We start from the raw sequence: 24245 nt of genomic DNA on the forward strand, positions 1-24245 counted from the left end.
CCCCTGCATGTCCTTTCTGAAAGGCCTGTATCCTTCCATTCCCACACTCCAATCATAGGAACCATCCCACCACATCTGTGATGCCAATTAGATCATAGCTCTGCAGGTGTATGCATATCTGTAACATATCTTGTTTATTCTCCAACATTGATAATGGTGTTCAGGTTCGCTGGCCTTAGTGATGATGGAAACTAGCATGTAAATATGGTTCATTAACTTTTATTGGTGTATTGTGCAGCTCTCTTCAGCAGAGGGTTAAATCTCACAGTGCTTTTTATATGACCAGCTGATACCTAGCTGATTTTATGGCTCCCGCTCTTGCAGATACAGTGTGCTGGTGGTGAGAATAGCAGGAAGATTATCACAAACGAAGGAAAGCGTGTAGTGAGTCCTAGTTTCTCTGTTTTTTCCTATGTTGTTAAAATATCTAGAGAGATATATCTCAGGTATCAAGCAAGCCGTAAGTCATTGTTGTGACTTATGAGATTTGGTCATGTGAAGTGTCAGAAGGAAAGCATGCCTATTTGTGCTGCTGAGCAGCTTTTACAGTGTTGCAGCCAGATTCTGCCTGAAGAGCAAAGTTCAGTTCATCAGTATAGTGATGACTGCAGTTCTTCACTCGGGCTGTCTTCATATGGCAGAGTTCCAGAAATGCAGTTAAGTGAATTTTGAGCTCCCTCAAATAGGTGTATATCTTCAGTGCATACCCCCCCAAAAAAGGTATGTGCTGGAACATTGTCTCAAGTCACGTCTGGATAGCGTAAGAGACATCAGACTGTAAAAAAAAATAAAATGTAATTTATGCCTGCTCCAGTATTTCAGCCTGCTGACTGCCTGCTTTCTGTGGGTTCTGCCTCCTGTTTCTGTACATGATGGGTATACCTGTCTCTCCATGTTGTACCCCACACCTTTGCACACTCTTAGATCATTCTCTCTGCATTACTGTCCAGTATAGGAGGTTTTAAAAACATCCTTAAGACATCTGTTTACACAATGCAAACATGGGAGCCTGTTGTCTAGAGACTTAAGCTGTTCTGTGTGATGTACTGATGTGCAGTAAATGTGAACCTGTGATCTACATGGTAACGAGAAGGCTGCCGTTTATACGGTGCTTTCCACAGGTTGGAATAATGGGACAGCAGCAAAGTATGGCAGATGTCTTGTGTAGGAATATCTGAACTGTTGCATGTTACTGTTTTTCTAATAATTATTTCTACTTTTAGCTCTATTTGCAAACATACTTCTATTAGGATACAGTGTGAGCTGCTGTGTTATGTTCTGCCCTGTTTCCATGTTTGTATTCTTTAAAAATCAAAGGCTGTCTTTTGGTAGCTAAAATGTGCATCTAAGTGATGGAAAGAAAAATTAAACTACCTCCATCTATTTATTCCTACATATATCTCACCCCATGTATTTCAGAAAAATTTAAAATCAAAGACTTCAGAAGCATTTAGCACAAACAATGAAATTCTTAACCCCCAAAAAGAATGGTGTGTTATTCTCCCTCCTCCCCCTCCCTCTTTTGCTGTGAAGGACACATTGTCAATGAAGTAGAATATGGTTTGTCTTTTTATGAATTGACTAAAAAGGCTACAAGGTTGTTATTTTTTTTAAAGATAAAAGATTCACTCTCGAATCATTTGGGTTTTATTTCTTCATTTTTTTAAACCAGGAGAGGATGTTTACATTGATTAATAAGGAAGAGTGATAACTCTGTTGTCAATGGAAAGAAAGAGGCTTCTGAACACTAGCTGCTTGTTCCTGTCATACAGAGAGCATTAATGGGCACCAGCTGGGCTGTAGCTATAGCAGCTTCACCACTTCAGCCTTGCACAGCAAGAGCTGCTGTGGCAGTGCTGCAGAATGGCCTCCTGTGCAGATTTAGGAAGTATACACTTCAGTTGTTGTTCCCTGGGCAACAGAATAGCTGCAGCCAGCTGGCTTTGCACCACCTGAGCTGATCAAAGAGCAAAACCTGTCAGGCACTGATACTTCAGCTCCTCCAGCTTTGGTGTGAATGTCTGCAGGCAGTGATGTAGGAAACATTGTCATTCAGGTTTCAAGGTTAAACACAGGGGAATGAAGTAGAATGACAGTAGAAAGTAAAATGAAAACATGGTTCCTGTAGATACTACCATATGATGTGTATAGCTATTGATTTAAGAAAATAAATTTGAAAATACTGAATTACTAATGTACATACAAAATGTGTTTAGAAATTATTCAAAAAGCAAATAAGAGACAAGCAATAGCTGGAGTTTTCTGAGAAGGAAAAAGAATCAAGGTTGATTTATCACGTGTTTAGTTCAGAAAGATCATAAAGAATGATTGAACGCAACAATTAAAATGCTTTATAAAATTCTATAATTAGGGAGTGCTGGGCAGGGCAGGATCTGGTCTGCTTTGGGTGACTGCTGTAAGCTTCTGATGGGACAAGATTGCAGTTGTTCTGTATGTCAAAGCATGCTTCAGTGGCGTGATAAGTTTTATTCAGCAAGTGGCGCCAGAAGAATGAAAGGTGGATGATTGAACAGCAGTGAGCTGTAATGCTGGCTGATGTGGACCTGTTTAATTGGGATCAAAATCCACTTCAGTCTGTTGCATGGGGGGTGGGAGAAGCAGGTGGTAGTATTTCTTCTGTGTCCATCTAACTGTATTCTTACATTTTTCTTTTTACGACTACGCCTACTCAAAACTTTGCTTAAGAGGAGGGTTAGATTCTTAAAATCTTGTTTTAAATTTTGTTATCAAATAATAATGATTGACTTGTCTTTAATCACTCATCTTAAGTTTCTCCTTTATTTTTTCTAACATGTCTGTTTGCTGCCTGTAAAAGATACTAACTTCACTTTTGGAGAAATGATGACTGTGCATGAACTGGTAGCAAGCAGAACATGGATAAGTGATAGCACTTACTGACTTCTACCAATTTCTGGGTGTGCCTCAATCCACGCCTGAAAGAGGAAGGGAAATGGCACTGATGGGTGTGTGATTGTACTCTGACCTTTTGTTTGTTGAAACTGCAGAGTATTGATTAGCATCTATACTTCCCGTGAGGATTTGTTTTTTATATTCCATACATATCTTTTTGTTTTCCATTTAATATTTTAGTAATACATGTCTCCACTTTCAGGTGGGTTTTTTTTGCCTTTGTTTTTTTGTGTGTGTTAAAACTCAAGCTGTTAAGCAGGATAATTTCTTTCTGTATCTTCCTTTAAAAAAACATATTTGGGGAAGGAGAATTTTCTTAAAGGGATTCAGTATAAAAAAACCCAATGAAATTACCTGGTTCTTTTCAATTAGAAAATCACCTACAGCTCCAACATGGCAAGTATGGCTTTTTGTTCTCAAGAATATAAAACCAAATAGAGGACTAAGTGAGAACCCTTAGTCTCTACAGTGATTAACTAGACTGCATCTTTCTTGTGCATCTGTTCTGATTTATTGCATCAGTTTTCCAGATTTCAGTTGGTTTCTTAGTGTGGTTATTGGGGTTGCATGTAATATCCTTTTTAAAGCTGTTACAGTTTATTTTCTTTAATAAGTATCACTCAAGGAGTTTGTATAAATATGATTGTGCAGTTGAGTTCTTTGTAATTTTGCAGTCTGTGCATTTTCTTAAGGAATCTTTGCAAAAATTCTGAATGATTTAAAAGTTTAGGTCCTTCTCCCTAAATCTGGAAATGTCATGGAGCTCACTTCTCTCATTATGTGAGTCCTTAACTGTACGAATTGCTGAAGCAAAACCAAGGGTTGTGTGAAGTGCATGGACAATCCCTTCTGCCTTAAAAATCTGCAAATTCATAAACAAACAAAAAGTAACTTACCAGAAGGTCAGGAGTGATTTTTTTGTCCTGAACAAATGCATTCCATCTGGAATCAGCAGTCTTATGTTCTTATAGACACATTTTTCTTTTTGCACCTAATCCCAAAATGATTGTATAGTTGTTAAGGAATGTGTGCTGGCTACTGCATTCCAGCAGCAATAGTACAGTGAACTGATCTATTGTGTGTGGCGTAACTCTATAAAGGAGTAACGAGTGCTTGTAGTTAATGTTATATTCAAATTCTCATTACAAACTTTCTGTTATGTTTACTTTCCCGAGGCTTATTCCTTTCTCAGAGGTGACTAAGTTGGAGCAGCTCTCTAAGGAGTACAGTGTGTGGAGGATGATAAACGGGATGCTTCATCTGCCTGCAACTTTTACTTTTTTTTCAGTGTTGGAACAGCTGGTAGTAGAAAGCTGAAAATTGTCATGAAAATAGCCCTCATTGAGAAGTCCTTTTGAGTGCTGCAGTGAAAATTGGTATTGATTTGACCAAGTTTTGACCCTTTGCAAATTGCACGCTCTGCATGCAGAGAGTTTTCTCACTTGCTCATCTTGTAAAGTAGGCATCTAAAGATGGTGCTGTCCTCTGTAGCTGTGGTTCTCTCTCTTAGGCTTTGTCTGAACTCACCAAAGGTTGTTTCATGTAGTTGATTACTGCACCCTCATTGCTGCCAGCATCATGTGTAGTTCCTTCCTAAATTTGTGCTGTCAAAATGTGGGATTATTTGCTTATTTCTTGAATTATGGTTTGCTTGTTTGTAAGCCTGGATCGTTTCAACAGAACCAGTTAGATGAAACTGTACAATCATTGTAGCAAATGGTATTCTCTACCCAGGAGATAGTATTGATTAACTTGGGAAACAGTGCTTAAAAGGGGGTTGTTGCAGTTGGAATAGTGCATCTAGCTCTCTACATCTGCCACGTGATTTCGTATGTATAGGTGCAGTAGGGTGATGAGAAGGTAGTAAAAGACAGGAAAATCTGGAGTTTCTCTTTGCTTGTAGGCATTCTAGGTAAGCAGTGGTACTGCGGTGGTTGTAGTGAAATTACTTAGTAATGCTGGATTTTAGAATTCTAATATCACTAGGGAAATAAGGCTGTACAAGTAACTCCAGCAATACCATACACTGCTAGCAAGCTTGTCATACAGCCATGAGCATCCTGTTGTGGGAGTTGGATTTCTGTGCAATGACAGTTATCTTTTGTCTGTGGATACATGTAGATTTGTTGTCAGTGCTTATTTGATTAAGAGGAATTGTGGCACACAGGAAAGCTCCACTTCGTCTGTCATAAGAGTGACACATTCACTCAGCAGTAGCATTTGTCTTCTCTTTTACCAGGGAGAAAATGGTATCTTTTAAAAAAAACCTTATATAAAAGAAAATTAAGCCTTCCTTAAGGCTAGCCATATCTAAAATTACTTCTGTAGGAGGCCACGGCAATTCCACTTTGGTTTCACACATCTGGGAATTAATAAAGTGTCAGAACTTTAGATAAGTACATAAAAAGTGAAAGGAGACATTAATAGTGTTCTGAATCAAGTCTGCTCTGCAGATTTTAGCTATGTATCTAATTCCATAATTCATCCAAAAGTTAAAATTAGAACCTGAAGATTTGCAATGCGCATACAGTTGTTCATGATAGATGGTTATTCAGTTGGTGGAAAGCAGTCTGTCATTTTCTGTGAGCATCTTCAAAACCAGCTGAAAGCAGAGAGTAATGTCTGTGCTGAGTGTTAAGGAGTTGTATGTGTTGGCTTTTAGTGTTGTCCATTTCTGATACACAGTGAGTTTTATACTTCACCGCTAGTCTTGCTGAAGTGAAACAGGCATGGAATGGAACAAAATTCTGCTTGTGAAATTCTGTGCCCACCTGTACTTCAGATCTCGCTGAGCATTTCTCAATTAAAAATAGGTAGGTATTTTTTAATTTCTGTATCTGTAAGTGTGGACTGAAGAAAACAGCTAATTCCACAATTTGAGAAAGAAGGAATGACTATTGTGCTGTTGGGATCCCTAGTAAGTTTGATAGGCATCCTTAATTTTAGAGTGTATTTTCAAGGTATGTGCTAATATACAAGACTTACAGCAATCTTTTTAACGATAAAAACTTAATATAAAAGTAATTGGCTACCATACTACATAATAACAGCCATTAATACAGAAATCTAGTGTGGTCAAATTACATTTCAAAACGATAAGCTTCTCTTGCATTCTCAAAGAGCAAATGGCATCAGATACACATCATATCAGAGCAGCTGAACAGCTTTCCAGAGAGGACACAATATGCTGGGCTCCAAGGAATGGCATAGATAGGCCTGCAAAATCTGGAAAACTGGTAACTTGTTTTCACTACTGTAACAAATACCTTCTGCCTGGAGTATCAAGGTGCATTTCAGTCTTGCTCCATAGCAGCATCTGTAGTAATAATTTGAAAACAAACACAGAACCTATGTAGAATTGCTTTTCACATTAAAAATTCAAGCAGATTCGTTTCATTGCTGGCTTTTGACGATTTTCAAAATGCCGAAGAATTATAGGAGCCTCAGTGACATCAAGTTTCAGGGAGATTTCAATATGTATACATGATATAAAAAGCCTATAATCTTGCTGGCATCATGGAAATATGATGACTGGAGTGTTGGTGACTGGAGTGTTGGAATGGAAGGATACAGGCTCTTCAGGAAGGAACAGGGGAGACAAGGATGTGGTGTCACCCTCCAGTGACAAGCTGGAGTGCATGGAGCTCTGTCTGGGGATGGATGAGGAACTGACCGAGAGTTTATGGCTCAGGATCAACCATCCCGATATCTGTTGGAGAAACAACACAGCAGAGTGTAAGCTGTGCAGGAGGTTCCAGGAGTGTACGGGTGGTAACTTCCTTCAAGTGACTGAGGATCCAATGAGGAGAGGTGCTGTTCTCACCAGCAAGGAGGGGCTGGTGGGGAATGTGAATGAAGCTCAGAGGTTCACATTGCAAAGCTTCACTTTGTAGCCAAGGCTGCAGTGACCATGAAATTGTGACGTTCCAGATCCTTAGGGAGGTGAGGAGAGTGCACAGCAAGCTCACTGCCCTGGACATCAGAAGAGCAGACTTCGGGCTGTTTAGGCATCTGCTTGGTAAAGTACCATGGGATAAACCCCTGAAGGGAAGAGGGAAGTGGTCTAGTGGAAGTTGTCCCTGCCTGTCATAGGAGGATTTGAACTAGATGGTCATTCATGTCTTTTTGAACCCAAACCATTCTATGATTCTTTTGATTTTTTCCTGTGGCCTCGCTCAATCTTCTAGGCAGTGCTTGGTTAGTTGTTTTAGGGTCTTCAATCTGGAAATCTGATTTTGAAAGAAACTGAACATTTTTAAAAAGTTACTTCATAAGAACACACCGTCAGAATTTCAGAATGTTGCAGTTCTACAAAGTTAAAATGGCTTTTCCAGGCAGTATTAAGACTTGTGGTTCTGTGCGGAGAGAAAAAATGTCTTGAGTGTGGGTTTCTCTCCACCTGCCCCCATCTAAAGTCTTTGTTGCACAAAGGTATAATCCTTAGCATTTCAGTCTTTTTATGGAATATAAATTTGATGTTGCACTTTGGTCTTTGTTTTTCAGTCTTCACTCAACTGATTTTGCATAAGTGCAAGTAATTTATTGTTTGTTAAGGATAAGAATCCATCATATTCTATGGTGCCTGTTTAACTACTCTTTTCTGTTGCCTAAGAACAGACAAGGAGAGCTGCAGTCCTGCAGGGGGTATTACAGAGGTTTGTTTTCCTTTCCTTTCTGTTATTTGAAAGAAAGTTAAACTTGTCCATTGTGTGTTTGCAAGTGCTTTGCATTATGGATATTTATATGATAGGTTCTCACTGCTTTCTGAACAGATGCAGGGCAACCAAATGTTCATACATTCAGTCCATATTTTAGCAACTACAGTGTCTGATATAATTTTGGAAGCATGTGAACATCTTCCACTGGCAGGAAAAGTTGAAACCATATGAATATGATCTGCTGTAGTCCAAGGAATGTTGGTCTGTCAGAATATGGAGTGGGAAGTGATCATGGAAGTTGTACTGTCCATTCCACAATTACCAGAGAATTTTAAGGGGGAAAAAAAACAATAAACCCCAAATCAAAAACCAAACCAAAAACCGTAGAATAACACATCAGAAATGTGACAACTCAGAACTGAGTCTGAACAAAGATAATGCAACATCAGTATTGGATATTGCTGTAAGCGTCTCACGTAAGAGTGGAAAGGGTCTCTTTGGTTTCTGTGTTCTGATACCTGCTGTGTAAGGTATCCATCATAATCTCATTATACTTAAATATATTCTAGAAAGAGTAACTTTAAGTATTGTTCCCTTTTGATATAATTTAAAATCAGTCTCATTTTTTTAAAATGTCTGCATAAAAATTTCTATTCATTAGCTAGCTAGTAAATGAAAAAGTAGACTTTAAAAGTAATAGTTAATTCAGTTGGTTTTTAAATTGTCATGCATTGTACCGTAAGTTTTAAGCATCTATTTCTAGCTACTGATTTCTAGTTTAAGCCTTGTAGATTAAATTTCAACTAAAAAGAAAGTAAACAGGAGGTCATATTTATTAGGCAGTTCTTGGACAAGATTACACGTATCGGTGTGTTCAGAAGTGTCTTGTGTGGGCTACTTATTCTAAAATCTCAGCTTCCTGACCATTGAACTTCTTCATGACATTTCCAGGCTCTCTTAAGACTTGTGGTGTTGTGCTGAGAGGAAGGATGGCTTGAGAAACATGTAGTTTGTTTTCTACTACTTGCTTTTGTGATTCTCCACACAGGTCTTGTTATTAGTAGAAAAGCTAATGCTTTGTATGTATGGTACAGACCTTTTGGTAATCATAATCTACCAGAAACTTTTCTGTGGTGTTCTTTAATGTTCTGTCACATACTGAGTATTGAGGCAGAACACTGGATAGATCTTACCTTCTTTAACTATACTGCACTTTCAATTTAGTTTACTTATTATTTGTATGGTGTATAATGCATGTTGCTTTGCCCTTTGCTAAAGGCAGCCATTTGTTGTTGCTTCTTCCTCTTTGTTCAGTGGCACATGGATTTTACATAAAGGATTTGCCTCAAATGATTTGGAAATAGCTGTTTAGTTAGTATGTGCTACAGTTAGTCAAAGTTCAGTTAAGTGTTAAGAAGTAAGGGACTGTCCAGCATCTTTAGATGCATGGTCTCCTGATAACTGTAGTCAAGTTGTAATGCCCAATTACAGTTATGTGCATCATAGAATCATAGAATCGTTAGGGTTGGAAAGGACCTTAAGATCATCTAGTTCCAGTCCCCCTGCCGTGGGCAGGGACACCTTACACTAAATCATATCACCCAAGGCCTTGTCCAACCTGGTCTTGAACACTGCCGGGGATGGAGCATTCACAACCTCCCTGGGCAACCCATTCCAGTGCCTCACCACCCTAACAGGAAAGAATTTCCTTCTTATATCCAACCTAAACTTCCCCTGTTTAAGTTTTAACTCGTTATCCCTTGTGCTGTCACTACAGTCTGTAATGAAGAGTCCCTCTCCAGCATCCCTGTAGGCCTCCTTCAGACACTGGAAGGCTGCTAGGAGGTCTTCACACAGCCTTCTCTTCTCCAGGCTGAACAGCCCCAACTTAACGCTCCTTTTGATGCAGCCCAGGATACGGTTGGCTTTCTGGGCCATACCTGTATGTTATATTTAGTACAGTTTATCAAATACCCAGTGCTTGTGTGTTCTGAATTCCGTGCTTGAATTTAAAGTTCACCTCCTACCCCTGTTTCTTTCTCACAGAAGTGGCCTTTTTCTCTTACTGGCTTGACCTAGCTACTTATGATTTTTATTTCATTTGGCTACTCTTTAAACGTTTGCATTCTTGCGTTTTGGGGTTATTTACTACCCATCAGTTACTTTTTATCCTATTTATCATTTGGGTGCTTTTTATTTTTTTCCATATAGAATATCCAGATTCACAACCTTTATGATAAAGACGTTTTTAGCCCTGTTAATATAATTTTAGCTGAAGAAGGCCTTTTACAGAGTTACGGTCCTTCTCTTAAAACCACTCTCAGTAAAATTGTTCCTGTTTTTGTTTCAACTGTTGTAAGTTGATCACGTCTGCTCATGGCTCTGTAATCAGGCACTTGGCACTAAAGTCAGCTAAAATGTACTTGGAGACAGAGCTGTGAGAGAAAGGCATGCAAAATGACCAAAGAACAGAAAACATGCCGTTCTTTGCTGCGTGGCCTCTGGACTTCATGTTTAACACATCCTCCAGCAGGTAGTCGCTCCCCATGCTTTTGCTTAACGTAGCTGTGGCTGGTTTCTTTGTTCCTACTGTAGTGGATAGTACTGTCTATTCGTCTTCTGCAGACCCTGGACCAGAGGCTGGAACAACATGAGCATATGCAGTGCTGCTCTGGTCTCCTCCCATTTTGCACTGCTACAAATCGCTATACTGGGTGATGGGCAATGCCGTATGTGCACAGACCATATGGTATTTTCTCCTCTATCTACAGGTGGAGTGTTCGTCATAGATTGTAAAATTTGCTATATGTGTGGAAGTTCAGTTTTCCTTTTGGAAGCTGCTTCTGTTTGCTAGAATTAGAGATGTGTACTTACATGGAAAACATGCAGTATCGCTAAACAATTATTGATAGTAAAGGATGTGACATAATGCTGCAGATTCACCTGAAGATAGCCCTGAAAAGGAAAACATGAAAATGATGTCTAAATACTTATTGTGATACTTCAATATCAATATCTAAATACTTCATTTCAAGAAATGAAACTTGTTGGTCATTTTCATTAACATCAGTATGTGGAATGAAGCTTCGAAAAGTTGCCTCCCAAAAAATTACATTTTCATGAGCACTGAATTTTGCCTTTAAACAGGGAAAGCATACTAAATATGTGCTAATTATGAGTTTTGCAGTGGCTTGACTGCTAACCTGAGGTCTGTATCCTTATCCACATTCTACATTCTTTGAATTCATCTAGGTATAATATTTTTAAATGTTTTAAACAGCAGATGTGCATTGCTTATAGATTTGTGTAAATGTTGATGCACTGTATACAAAGTATGTCTCCCATACGATGATCTGTTGACATTATTCTCTGTTGCTTAGCTTCAGACAGTAAAGTCATGACATGTGCTGCTGTTTGGAGGATGCCGAAGGAATTGGAATCAGGCAGTCATGAATCCCCTGATGATTCATCAAGCAACACTCAAACCCTGGAGCTACTCTGTCACCTTGACAACACAGCCCATGGCAATATGGCCTGGTAGGATTTTGCATATTTTATACTACTAGAAAAAGCCTAAAGGATAGACCTGTACTGTTAGTTTTGTGCAGATTTATATTGTAAGAGTTATGCTAGGCACTTTAAAACCATTCCATTAAAAAAAAAAAAAGGTACAAATTGGATTTTTAGCCCCAGATGTTTCATAGATTAAAATCATTTATTGTAGTCCTGCAAACACATATGGAGTAACAGCCTGTGTACTGTTTTAATGTGTTTCTCTCCACCTGCCCCCATCTAAAGTCTTTGTTGCACAAAGGTATAATCCTTAGCATTTCAGTCTTTTTATGGTATATAAATTTGATGTTGCACTTTGGTCTTTGTTTTTCAGTCTTCACTCAACTGATTTTGCATAAGTGCAAGTAATTTATTGTTTGTTAAGGATAAGAATCCATCATATTCTATGGTGCCTGTTTAACTACTCTTTTCTGTTGCCTAAGAACAGACAAAGAGAGCTGCAGTCCTGCAGAGGGTATTACAGAGGTTTGTTTTCCTTTCCTTTCTGTTACTTGAAAGAAAGTTAAACTTGTCCATTGTGTGTTTGCAAGTGCTTTGCATTATGGATATTTATATGATAGGTTCCCACTGCTTTCTGAACAGATGCAGGGCATACCATAAGTTTTAAGCATCTATTTCTAGCCACTGTTTCTAGTTTGATCCTTGGAGATTAAACTTCAACTGAAAACAAAAGTAAATTAAAGGTCATATTTATTAGATGGTTCTTGGGCATTATTGGAGAGATCATTGTATTCGGAAGTGTATTGTCTGGGCTACTTTTTTTCTAAAATCTCAACTTCCAGAATGTTGAATTTCTTCATGGTAATATCTATTAATTCTTTCCTGCTCATTTTCATATGAATACTTCCGTTTATAAGTCTTTGTTATTTAAAAAAATCCCTTTTTATTGTTAAAATATTTTGATAATTAGTTTCCAAAATAGTTGGGAATATTATTTTTTGTTTTAATCTTCACTGTTTACTCCTTAAGATTTGTACTTTTTGTCTTTTAATTTTCCATAATCTGTTTCTGTCTGATGCTGGGATGCCAGAACTCTGTGTGATAGGCTGATCACCAGAGGAGAAATGGGGGTATATTACTGCTTTGAATCAGGATGTGAATTTATGTGAATGCCAAAATGAAGCTTTTATTTTTTCTCTAACATAGCTTTTAGGAAGTTCATGTGCAGTGTTGTTTCCTGTTGTCTGACTTTGTTCCGTAATAGCGCTCACAATTTTCCTCTACAGTTTAATATCCATTCTATATATGTGTATATATGCACATAAAGATCTGAAAATGTCCTCTGTTATAGAGAGATGAAAAGCATAAACAGAACACTTGGCATTAGCGCCCCTCACATCATCTCAGTCAAGCACAGCTGAGTTAAAGGATCTTGTTCTAGAGCAGGCTTTTCTATTCCTTCCTGAATTGTAGTGGAAACATTTCACATGAATGAGTAAAACAAACTTTTTTTGCTGAATGTGTATCACTTATAGGCCATGTCCCACTGAGTGGTGTGTTGACTACCAATAGCAACTTAAAGATTCTTTTCTATTACACATTTTAGATGTTTTTTCCAAACATCTCCAAAATATGAGACTATTTTATGCACTTATGGTACAACTGTCATTGTAACCAACCATAAATCAGAAAAGCAATTTTCCTCAATGCAAAGTGTAAATACTTTTGAAACTTCAATGTCAGACCAGCATTCTAGTGTACACAATCGCTTTGTATGAGATCAGCAGTGGTCTGGCATCATGCACTTTCAGTAAGAAGGGCAATGCTTATTTTGGCTCTGTTATTTGCCTTACCATTAGAGCATTCTTCTGTACATTTTACTCTCAAGACACAGGGTGAACGCTGAACCCAGGGTTTCAATGTGGCCACATGCATTTTTAAGGAGGTTGTCTAATCCACAGAGTGCAGTAGAGTGACATACCAGGTCTGCTTGGTTAAGGATGGAAAAGTTTGGAAGTGATTAATCAGAAAGCATGCTTAAAAAAAGAAAATAAAAAAAAAAAAGGGAGTAAAAACATACAACGGGCTTTTATCGCATCTTTATATACTGGGCAGGGCAGAGTGTTGTAGCTGACAGTACAGTTTAGAGATGCAGGGTGTGATGATCTCAGCCTTTGTGGCACCTGCTGTGAACTTCTGTGATTCCAGACAGTAGCTCATGGGAAGGTATTTTGTGTGTCTCGGCATCTATAGTGCAGTTGCTTTACAATGTTCATGGATCTGGGTTGCAGATCTTAAGTAACTGAGATTTGACTATAATTAAAAGGAAAAAGCAAAACTATTGAAAATGCAATTGGCTATACACTCTGATCTCTGAGACATTACAGGCAAGTGGAAACAAAATGTGCTTTTCTACAGTTCTATTTTATCTGGATTGTGTGAGATACTGTGTTTAAAAATTAAGAGAAACTTTTTGCTTTCAGTTACTGAGATTGTTTACTACCTCTAAGCTTTGCATCTGGAACCCACTAGAATTTTTATTCAAAATCTTCTATGGCATAGAGAGTTCAGAAAATGAAGCAGATGCTTAAATTAAGCAAATGAGTAGGCCTATTCATTGCTCTCTGTGGTTCAAGTGTAAGACTTTTTTCATCCCCTATCTGCTGTTCCTCATGTGAGCCAAAATGCAAAGATTTTGAGTGCAAAATTCCCATGTGAATTACTTCCAGAACTACAGAGATACATGGGCATTTTTGTGCTTGAAAGGAGAAAAAAAGCTACTGCTATACATTTGTTTTGTTGATAGATGTATGTATTCACAGTGTTACACATATATAACCGTAGGTATGTTGCTTTGTGCAGTGTTTTAAGTTTCAGTGTGTATAGAAACCTGCCATTTGGGTATCTTTCAAGAAGCAGTCCGAGGTACAGTCTGGATGAGAGAGGCTGAGGAAACATGACCGCAGTTAATGAGATTTTGATACTCCTCTGAGTGCAGCTTGGAGGAATTTCTAAAACTGTGTCTGCTAAAATCCTAAAGTCTTCTGTTTTAGAAGTAACTTACTGTCTACATCTTCCTCAGTTTTCCCACACTTTTTTGATAGTAGTCTTGGCAGAGTAGTACTCAGCAGAGGGTACTACAGGCGGTGAGAGAATGTAATCTGTGTAATCTGTGAGATCCTGAACTTGGAACTCAGCCGGGACTACTTCTTTTGTCAGAAGTAAAGCTGAAGGTTCTCCTCTTGCAATGTGCTGGAAGCAGGCATGCCTATATCTGCTTAATATCCTAATTTTGCTTTCCAAGTTTGGCAGGCATAACATACTGCTGACGCTGCTCAGTAGCAAGGTATGTGCTTCAAAAGAGTAGGGAAAAGTGAACTAGTTTGGTGGTTCATGGAGTAAATTTGGAATAAAATAAAAGCAAAATAAGTAAGGGAAGCCTGAAAGGTGTGGAATGAAGGATTCAGGTTTTGTATACAAAACAGTAGTCAGCTGCCAAAAAAGGTTGGAAAGGGTGTTAGGAATAAAGATAGATCACTTCGTTAAGCTCCTCTACTTGCTGAAGCTGACTTTTTTTTTTTTTGTATCCCACTCAGTCAATCCTGAGTATGGATTTGCAGATATTACCACATCTAAGAGAAGTTAGAGAGGAAGAGAAATTATAGGTTTTTTTAGAAGTCACAGATGTTTCAAGAACTCCAGGTAGCTTATCACTAAAATATTAAACTGGAATTTCGAATTCACAAAGGAGAAGGTTGCTATAAATGAGCTATTCCCACAGATTTTGTATGTACTTACATGTACCCATGTATATTTCACCTATGGTCTCCAAATAGAGAAGTACTGAAAAGTACCTTGGCTGTGTGGCTGCACAGTATGGAGCAACCTCTTTAAGGTCGGCTTTGTACCAAAGCACAGATTTTCTGTAACAGTCCTTTCAGCTTGAATGGAAGATTACTTTATTTAAAATACGTAAAGTACTATGCATAACATTATTGCTTCAGTTTCATCATGTTCATCAGTGGAATGAACATGCTTAACTCTCACCTGATGAAAGTTAAAACACATCTGTAATTGATGCCCTGACAACAGATAAGTGCATTCCAGAATTGAGATCCAGAAGCATTTTACTTATTCTTTCTGGCTTTTACAATAGTATTTAAAACATTGTCAACATTTAAGAATAATTCTTCCACACCTCGTTCATTCCATGCATTTACGTTCTCCATCAGTCACCTCTGATATTACAAAGATGAAGTACACAGAAAAGTTTTTTTTTTTTTAAATTTACTATATGATAAGTGTTTTCACTGGGCTGCTGTCATGGTTTAAGTTTATCAGTCACTCTCCCCTCTACAATCTCATTCTTTCTAAAATAGTAAAAATTTTAACTGTATTTTATGTGCCTCTCCTTTCACTTCTCCCGTCTTAATTCTGTGTGGTATCTTCAGTTCTTTACAGGATTTTGCTCTTTTGAATCTTTGATTATCCTTTATTGTAAATAAATCCATGTATTATATATAAATGCATATGTTCAACCATTTGTTGTCTCTTTCTCACATTTTCTCTCCCATTTTCCCCTTTTATCCTCTAAAATGTGTCTGGAACCAGTAGAGTAATTTGTAACATTCATGTCTTTCATTCCCTTGAATGTTTTTAGTAATTTGGAGTAGTTAGTAGTGTGCAAGTTTAAAATGTTAAGGTATTCAGTGTAATTGTATATACTAAGGAATAATTGTGATTCATTAATTGGATAGTAAAATAGTAAATCCTTGTGTGCCAAGTTTATTTTGCTAAATTTTCATCAGAATTTGACTCTAGTCTTGTAAAGCAAAATCTGACATAGAAGCAAGTACTAAGGGAAACATATGCTGTGTTTAATGTATATGAACTTGCTCTATGTGTTCACTTAGCTTATGACCACTTCTGATAATTTCAATAGATTTCATACATTACAATGAAAATTAGTTTGGGTTAAGTCTTTGCAGTTGTCTGTGTTTACCTTGGATTTGTAAATCATGATACAGAAAACAGTACAGAAACTGTGTTACTCTGCAAATAAAAAATGAGTTTGCAGAGTACAATTTCACTTCTTACCAACTTGAAAGTAATTTTTCACTCCAGTTTTCACCATGCTGTCATATTCCCTGGTTTTACTGCCAAATTAGTTGAGATTTTTCCCTACCAAAAGAAAACTCAGTTATTTTTAAAAGGGTTTGTTTTTTTTTTTTTCCTGTATGTAATGCCCCTCTAGCTATTCTTAGCCCTAAAAGAATTAGTTGCAGTCTGCCTCAACTGATTTTGCTGGTGAAATAGGTACCAGCTGATTTTATTCCCAATTTTGGTGGAATTGCTTAAAAGGTTAGTGGGAAATGTAAATAAATAAATAAATAAATAAATAATGATGTTGCAGAACTGTGGAAAAAAATAGTTATGCAGGTGAATTTTAAATGTTCACAAGGAACTGGCTTTGAACAGGTGTCCCTGTTTTTTTTTGTCTCAGACTCCAGTTTGCTCTCCAAAATGCCATTAAGCATTTATTATTTAGACTATTTACTACTCAGAGTAGAATAACTTCCCTGTAAGTACTGTGCTTCCCTAGCATAACATTCTGGGATGATTGTAGATGAAGTAATATTGCTGACAGTTAACTTGCATGGTACTTAAACATTCACGGCTTTGAAATGTCTTTTGGATGTCTGTTGGGTGAAAAAAATGATCCTTGAACATTTGTAACGAAGTGCGTCTATTTGGTAAAATATATGTGAGAACTTAATGGGTGCACTGCAGCCTCAAGCAGTGCATCCAGACCAGTCTTCAGTCTTGGGCAGTGGTGATGGAGAGGTTGTTCAGTGAGGCCACACTAGCTAGAGTGCCAGCTACTTGCAGCCTGTTTACCTGAAATACTCTCAAGTATCCACAGTTACTGGATTAAGATTGTTAGAGGGTACTTTTGTGCCAGGTCTGTGTGTAAACCTTTATTGGTTTTGCTCTTCTTTTGAATAGAAGGAGTGGTAATTTTCCCCAACTATCAATGCAGATCCTAGGCAATCATAATTTTCTCCTTCTCACATGTTTCAGTTAATTGGCAAAATACACTCAGATGAATATTCTATTTCCCCCCTGCCCCCGTCTAACCATGCAGATGTCCCATTTGTTACAAACAGCAATAAATTAGCAAGAATTTGCTATATCCATGTTGCCATCTTTTGAAAAATCCCATAGGAAAAAACTCGGATTGTCCCCCCCCAGAGTAGATATATATCTCCTCTAAAATGAGTCTGCAGAGACTCCAGCTGTTTCACAAATAAACTTTTTTCAGCCCTTAATTTCACATTAATACATGGAAAGAGCTTTTGGCATCATATGGCCTCCAGAACTGAGTAGGACTTCTGCGTGACAGCTTCCTGTGTGCTTTCCTGCCAGACTTTCATACTATTAAAAAGTTTTTGTAGGTTTACCACCTTACTGATCTCTGTCAGACAAGCCAGTTAAATGTTTCTCTTATGACATGTCACATATCCATAATATCCACTTAGGTTTTTTTAAGCCCTGTTCAACAGAATGGAAATGGTGTCTGTGACAGCAGCTGCTCTATGAGCACAGTATGTTGTAGAACGATAGAGGTTATGTGACTTCTGTCCATCTGCTTTGGAAATGAATCCTAGCTTTTACATGCAGTTTTCCCACCTCCCTCATATTTCACTGAAGAAACTCAGATATGTGCTGGGGAGTTACATTCTTCTGTATGTGCTGTTCGTTGTATATAGCAATTAACTTTTGGTGACAGTAATCTGTTGTCAGTGTCTGCTTATGTGAAATGTGTAACTCCTTACTTTGAAGCTTTTTTCCTATTGTTGTTAAGAAAGGTGGTGAAAGCAACTTTTAATATTCACGTAGATCTTTAAACCGTACATGCTTTCCCAAACAGTTCTGATTTCACTCTTTGGACATATTTCATTTCCAAAGCATCTTGTCAATTGATTCTTTTTCTTATCAGTGGTAAGGTTTCAGCCCCTGAGTGAGTTGTTCCTAAAACTGTTAAGAATATTTGTCTGTACAATAGTATCTGCAAATCCTACAAGCAGATACATGGCCTTACACTTAGTAAAATGTTTTTGGGTTATAGAGTTCAACAGGTGCCATAAACTGTGCTGCCAAAACACTGCATTCCTGAAGTAATTTAACTGCATATACTTTACACCTTTTGTTGTTGTAGGTATGTCGCCAAAAAACCCTTACAGCTGTAGTGCATTTTGCTGTCTGAGCACACGTACGTCACATGGACTTGGTCTAAAACACTTGCAAAAGGCAAAAAGAACTTCCAGAATGTTTTAAATAGCCATTAAGTCCTCAGATATTTCAACCATCAGTAACAGTAGGATAATTAAAGGATAATTGAAATACTACTGTAAAATATGCATCATGGTAATGTCACAGAAACTTTAACAAAATGTGTTTACATAGACCTGTTGTATACATAGACATGTATTTAGCACCTGACCAATATGGGATGAAACAATGAAATTAAAAGGAGTTTTGTATTTGCCTTAAAGTATTACCTGTGAGTTTCTGCCATAGTATTTAAGTATTCTTGTTGTAAATAATCCAGTGTTCGTGTCTTGGCAGCAGTGACCATGGCATGGTGGAATTTAGGATCCTGAGAAGAGGGTGTAGGGCAAAAACCAAGCTCACAATCCTTGAGCAGACATTGACCTCTTCAGGGATCAGCTTGAGTAAGTCCCATGTGACAGGATCCTAGAGGGAAGAAGGGTCCAAGAAAGCTGTTTAATATTCAAGGATTGCCACTTCCAAGCTCAAGAACAGTCTATCCCAACAAGCATGAAGTTGAGCAAAAATCTAGTAATATGCTGAATATGCTAGTAAGAGGCAGACCTTAGAGGAAACAGCAGTGTTTTAAAAAAAACTAGTGTACTTTTTTGTATCTTTGAAAGCAGAACTTTTTCTGGAAAGATGAATTAATGTTTCTCATCTGTCTGGAATAAATACATGTGACAACAAACAGGCAAAGTAAGCTTCGTAAGATTGTTAATCAGCTCTAACGGCTTGTCTGCAATACCAAATGAACATGGAGAACCCGCAGGACCTTAATAACACTGTGCTGCAAAACTGCTTTGTAGTATGGATTCCAGTTAGTCCCACCCATGAGATTCTTACTCTGTGGGATTTTCATCTGGGCTATCTCTCTGAACACAGGAGAAATAATTGGCTTCACCTGCAAGTCAGTGGGAAGAAATTAAAGATTTCTTAGGTTGTTGCAATCTGAAGAACTGTAGGTTGCTTTTGCTGCGCACTTTACAAGAACTGTCCATGTATAGAACTTGGATATTTTATTGCTTCACAAATAAACACAGAAAAATGGCTGACTGATGCCTTAAGTCTGAAAATGGTTAGTTACAGCTTGCTTTCTGTAAAGCAGGTCTTGCTGTTTAGTGTTTCACCTATTTGATTGCATAGGTTATGCTTTGCATCCACCAGTAATTACTCTTACTGTGCTTCAAGTATGTACAGAATGTAGGTAACTTGGTTATATTGCAGACTAGAGATGTTAATTCCCGTTTATAGTGTTTTGTGACTTGAAATGTTACAGTGACAGTTTATCTCAGTTCAGCTCATATGTTGAGTCTGTATAATATATTTGTATGATTTTGCTTTGCTGTTTTAAGCGTTATTCTGTAAAGCCGTGGCCAGCCAGCCAGAAGTCTGAGATTGTTATGAACAACGGAGGTGTTCACCTGTTGATCACCACTTTAAATCATGAATAGCTCAACAGGAATTTAATAGTTGTTTCTACAGAATGGATATTTAGGAGCTCCTACTTAAAATCAGTAACTCCTATATTTGCTTTCTTGTAACAAATGTACTACCATGCTTTCTTTTAGATTGTGAATTCCTGTGATTCAGGCTGTCTATATAATGTTTACGTGTTCATAAATACCTTTTCAATGCTGACATTTATTTGGCCTTGTAAAGCAAGGATCACAATTCCTTTTCTCACTATAAATGTGTTTAATTGCAACTGTAGTAGGCAAGGAGATTAAGTGAAGTAAATACAAATATTAAGGATTATCCTTTAATATTTTGCATTCTGCTGTATGATTTTTTTTTTTTCAAAAAGACTTTGGGGGGTTGCTAAGACTGTAGTATGACAATGTAGGGAAAAAAAAATTTCGAGACAAGTTCTTATTCTGAGTTGCCTCCTTTTTGGATACTCTTTGTATTTCTGAGTGTAAAAATAATTTAAAGGTCAGAATAAAGCCCATCTGTCTTTGGGGTTCTTGTCCAAAATAATCTTTAACTTCATTTCTCATTCTTCTTAGCAGCCTCTTAACTAAAAAGGCACCTAAAAAAAATTCACCTTGTCTTTCAGGTTTTTTTAGGAAGCTGTAGTTTTTTGTTTTACTGTGTCTTGGGAAGTTGGACACCGGATTATATCTCAGTGGCTGAGAATTTTGAGATAAAGCATAATTTACAAGTGCTTCCTGCAGCATGGACTTCAATGCACTGCAAAATAGCCAGAACTATTTTCATTCAGAAATGTGGCTCCTCTGTAGAGTATTTGTGGCAAGGGGTAAGAATTCTGTGTTCCAGGTTGTCCTCAGTCTAATCACCTTCCTCTTAGAATACATGTTCTAATCGTATGATTAGCAGAGTCGCCTTTGCATTTGAATCATTGTGCTGCAAAGAAGGCAGAATATTTGAGTCTATAACAGATGAATTTTTGTGATGGGCTGCATTGAGGCTGCAGGATGTTCTGCTGGGTTACCAACCGTTTGGGTGTATTTTCCATTTTGCAGTGCATGACGGTTTTCAGTCTAGCAGAATTTTTGCACTTCTAGAAATAAATGGTTGTCACTTCTGTAATTATGGTTAAGCGGTAGTTAATGTTTGCTTTGTCCAACAATTTCTGGCTGACTGCAGTTCACATCTATGAAAGTGTTTGCATGTTGCTTTATTCTTCTTTAGTCTATAATAGAGAGCTTTGAATTGTTCATTTGTAAAAGCTCAGTACGTTAATAAATGATGGTGTTAACTATCTTTTCACATAAAACATGGATAATAGTCCTTTCATGTGCACATTTGAGTGAATATTTTAAATTCTTTTTTTTTCTTTATTAAGAAAACATTCTTTGTAGGATTTAATTTTTTTACCAAGAGCTACTAGCTAGAAGCTAATTTGAAGTATCAGGAGTCAGATGATAACAAAATAGGGTAAAAGGCAACAAATATAATTGCTTGTCTGCTGTTTGTAGATTATGTCTGGTGTTTGTAGATTATCTAAAGAGCAGCCATGAAGTTGACACTCAGTTTCTGAGTGGCAGCTGTGAATTTGACAATTATCTTGTCCATTTCCACAAACTGTAAGCATCAGCAATTGTTGGCACACTCAGGAAAATGGTATTGCCTGGTTTATCTGTTTTCCTTTTTTAAAGATTATCACCACCTCTGCTGTGTTGAAAGTTGTTCTAAATGAAAACTTCAGCTTTTCTAAAATTCATATCTTGCTTTGAAGGCCAGTTTTTTTTTTCACTCACCAGTGTTCTGTGGGCTTCTTTTCCTCTTCTTCATGATATTTCATGTTTAACATTCAGTCATAGCTACAAAATGCAGCAGAATGTGTTACGAAAAGTGATTTGAATAACCTCCACTTAGATTGTAAAATCTGAATGATCAGCCACGCCTGTAAAACAATGAGCTTTCATAAAAGACAAACAGAAGAAAAGCAGGCATCTCAGAAGGACAGAGGGAATGTGGAGAGACCTTTTCCTTGCAACGTATATCAGCTGGCTTATAATTGGCTCTGATTAGCACACTGTATTCAGCTATAATAATTCTTTACCTTGAAGCTCAGTGACACTTAAAGATGTGAAATTGCTTCCTACCTTTGAAAACATCAAAGAAAGTGCTTCCAATCTAGATTTTACAACTGGAAATTCAGTGATCAGTGCAGAAGACATGAAAATACATCAACAGGCATAAAGAGTATTGAACTCTGACTGGAAGAACTCTTAAGAGTTAATTGGTCAAACCAGATTTCATTGTCTATAATTAAAAATCTATCTCATAAATCACACCAAATACCACTTATATTTTCAGCAACATGTAAGAAAAATGATGGACTTAAATCAACTTAAAAATTTCTTAGTTTCCCATTCAGTTGTGTGGTGGCCCTGAAGTATTTGAATTTTGCTTTGGAAAACTGGATTGTGGAAAGTTAGCTGTGATCACATACAGCTTATAATACGTTAATTTTTTTATCCTGTTACATGTGTTCATAAAATGTTTTCATGACTTTGAAGGATCTAGTTGATGAATTCTTTTCTCCAAGTTGTGCCATACAACTTTAACAAGGAACACTTTTAAAACCAAGGTGGGCAATACTACAGACAAATCAGCCCAGTTTGAAGCAAATCATAGAATCATTCTAGTTCCATGCCCTTGTTAAAACACATTTAAAAACGTGGTGGTAGCTTAGTGGGCTAAATGAAGTGATTTTGTCCTAATTCAGGAGAGCTCATTACAAATTAACTTTTATAAGTAGTTCATTTCCATGGATTGACAACATAATAAAGATGTAGGTAATGGTTCCAGCAGAAGAGAGATGCAGAAGCTAATCCTTTGTTTGGTCTGCTCTGTTATACTAGGGAAAAGTTTGGTGGGTGAGGGGTCAGCCAACACACCCTTTTAGGTATAGTTCAAGCTGCTTCATCTACTTGGCTTTAATTATTTTTAGCATAGTTCTGTTTTCTCTGCATGCTCTTGCTTCTCTGTGGCAGCAAACAGGTGCAGTCTTTTGCCTGTATATCTAATGCTTGTTTTACTGAAAGTACAGGTTAAAAAGCAATTAAACTGTTCACGGAAGAACCTGTCTTAGGGGAGGGTAGGAGTAATGCAAAATCTGGGATAAAACAGAAGCAGACATACTGTGCAGCACAAAGTTAGGAAGGTAGCTAGCAGCTGCCTAACACGGGACTCACTTGTCCAAGGCTACATCTATTCATGCAACTTCCTTTCATCTCCTCAGTCCAGATACTGAATTGATTCGTACAAAAAGTTAAACAGACTAGAGAACTTGCATCTAGTGATGGACTCTTGACAAACCTCAAGGGGTGGTACTTCATACGTGTACTGAGGATGACAACAACGTGTCGAATGCCTTTGAATAGCTTAAGTTTTTGTCTGGAGATGGGAAGAAGTTTCTCCATGTAGCTATTGATACTAAAGTTGTGATCTTCTGCCCTCAGATATGTTGTGGCACTCAATATAAGATGGTTAGGAGGTTGCACAACTTACTTTTAGAAGTGTTGGGTATGGAAGCCTATTTTCATCAAATTACAAGGAGTCTTCTTTTAACCTTACTGTTATCTTCAGTGAATTTATTAGTGTTATAGTGCATATATTTTGCTGTGCTGCCCATACTGACTGGCTTGAATATGCTGCTTCACATAGGTAGAACTAGAGGATGAGGACTTATTTCTTGCATTCCTTCATGTGTAGCGCAAAACTGGTGAATCACAGGTAAAATGTGTATGTTGACTGAGTCATGATGACAGCTGCTGAACTGGAAGAGGGTTGCATCAAAGCTATGAGGCTTATGATTTTTGGTGCATCTTCAAAAAGCATGCACAACATTACATATGAAGAACTTTGAGGTTTCAAGCTAAAGCACTTGAAATTGAATGTAGGCAAGGTCCATTTCTTGCTGCATTTGTATGCAGAATGATTGCTACAGGCATAGAATCACAGAATAGTTAGGATTGGAAAGTACCTGAAGATCATCTAGTTCCAACCCCCTACAATGACATAATCTCTGTTTGTTTTGCATAATCACTGATTCAGTATGCAGAATGGACAACAGATGGAGTAAGGATTTCAAGAAACCATCTTTTTACCATTAGATCATCTAGAGAACCTGGTAGCATTACTTTTTTTTCCTGATGGTTTTGGACAGGATGTCAGAGGGTACTCAAAAAGGAAATGATGTGTACATTAGCACTGACTAAAAGATTTGATAAGCAAGTGTAAATTTGGTATCACATACCTTTTAAGTAACTGATGCTGCAGTAATGTTCATCTAGCATGTGTAAAAATTGCTAGATTGCTAGCTAATAACAGATTTTG

General features: G+C 37.5%; 1 protein-coding gene across 3 annotated transcripts in view; it reads left to right on the forward strand.

Moving 5' to 3' along the window:
* The window catches only part of EIPR1 (EARP complex and GARP complex interacting protein 1), an 82935-nt gene that overhangs the window by 32282 nt on the left and 26408 nt on the right, over positions 1 to 24245 (forward strand). For 2 of the 3 annotated variants that reach the window (XM_057431910.1, XM_057431911.1), the window contains exon 4: positions 10970 to 11126. In XM_057431910.1, the coding sequence (XP_057287893.1) occupies positions 10970 to 11126 (157 nt within the window). Of the gene's footprint in view, positions 1 to 4106; positions 5745 to 10969; positions 11127 to 24245 lie in introns of all 3 variants that reach the window. The other variant, XM_057431912.1, reaches the window with a different exon arrangement.

The sequence above is a fragment of the Pezoporus wallicus genome, unplaced genomic scaffold (genome assembly GCF_028554395.1).
Source record: "Pezoporus wallicus isolate ANWC-B61680 ecotype Strahan unplaced genomic scaffold, APGP_CSIRO_Pwel_v1 contig_161, whole genome shotgun sequence".
Classification (NCBI taxonomy): Eukaryota; Metazoa; Chordata; class Aves; order Psittaciformes; family Psittacidae; genus Pezoporus; species Pezoporus wallicus.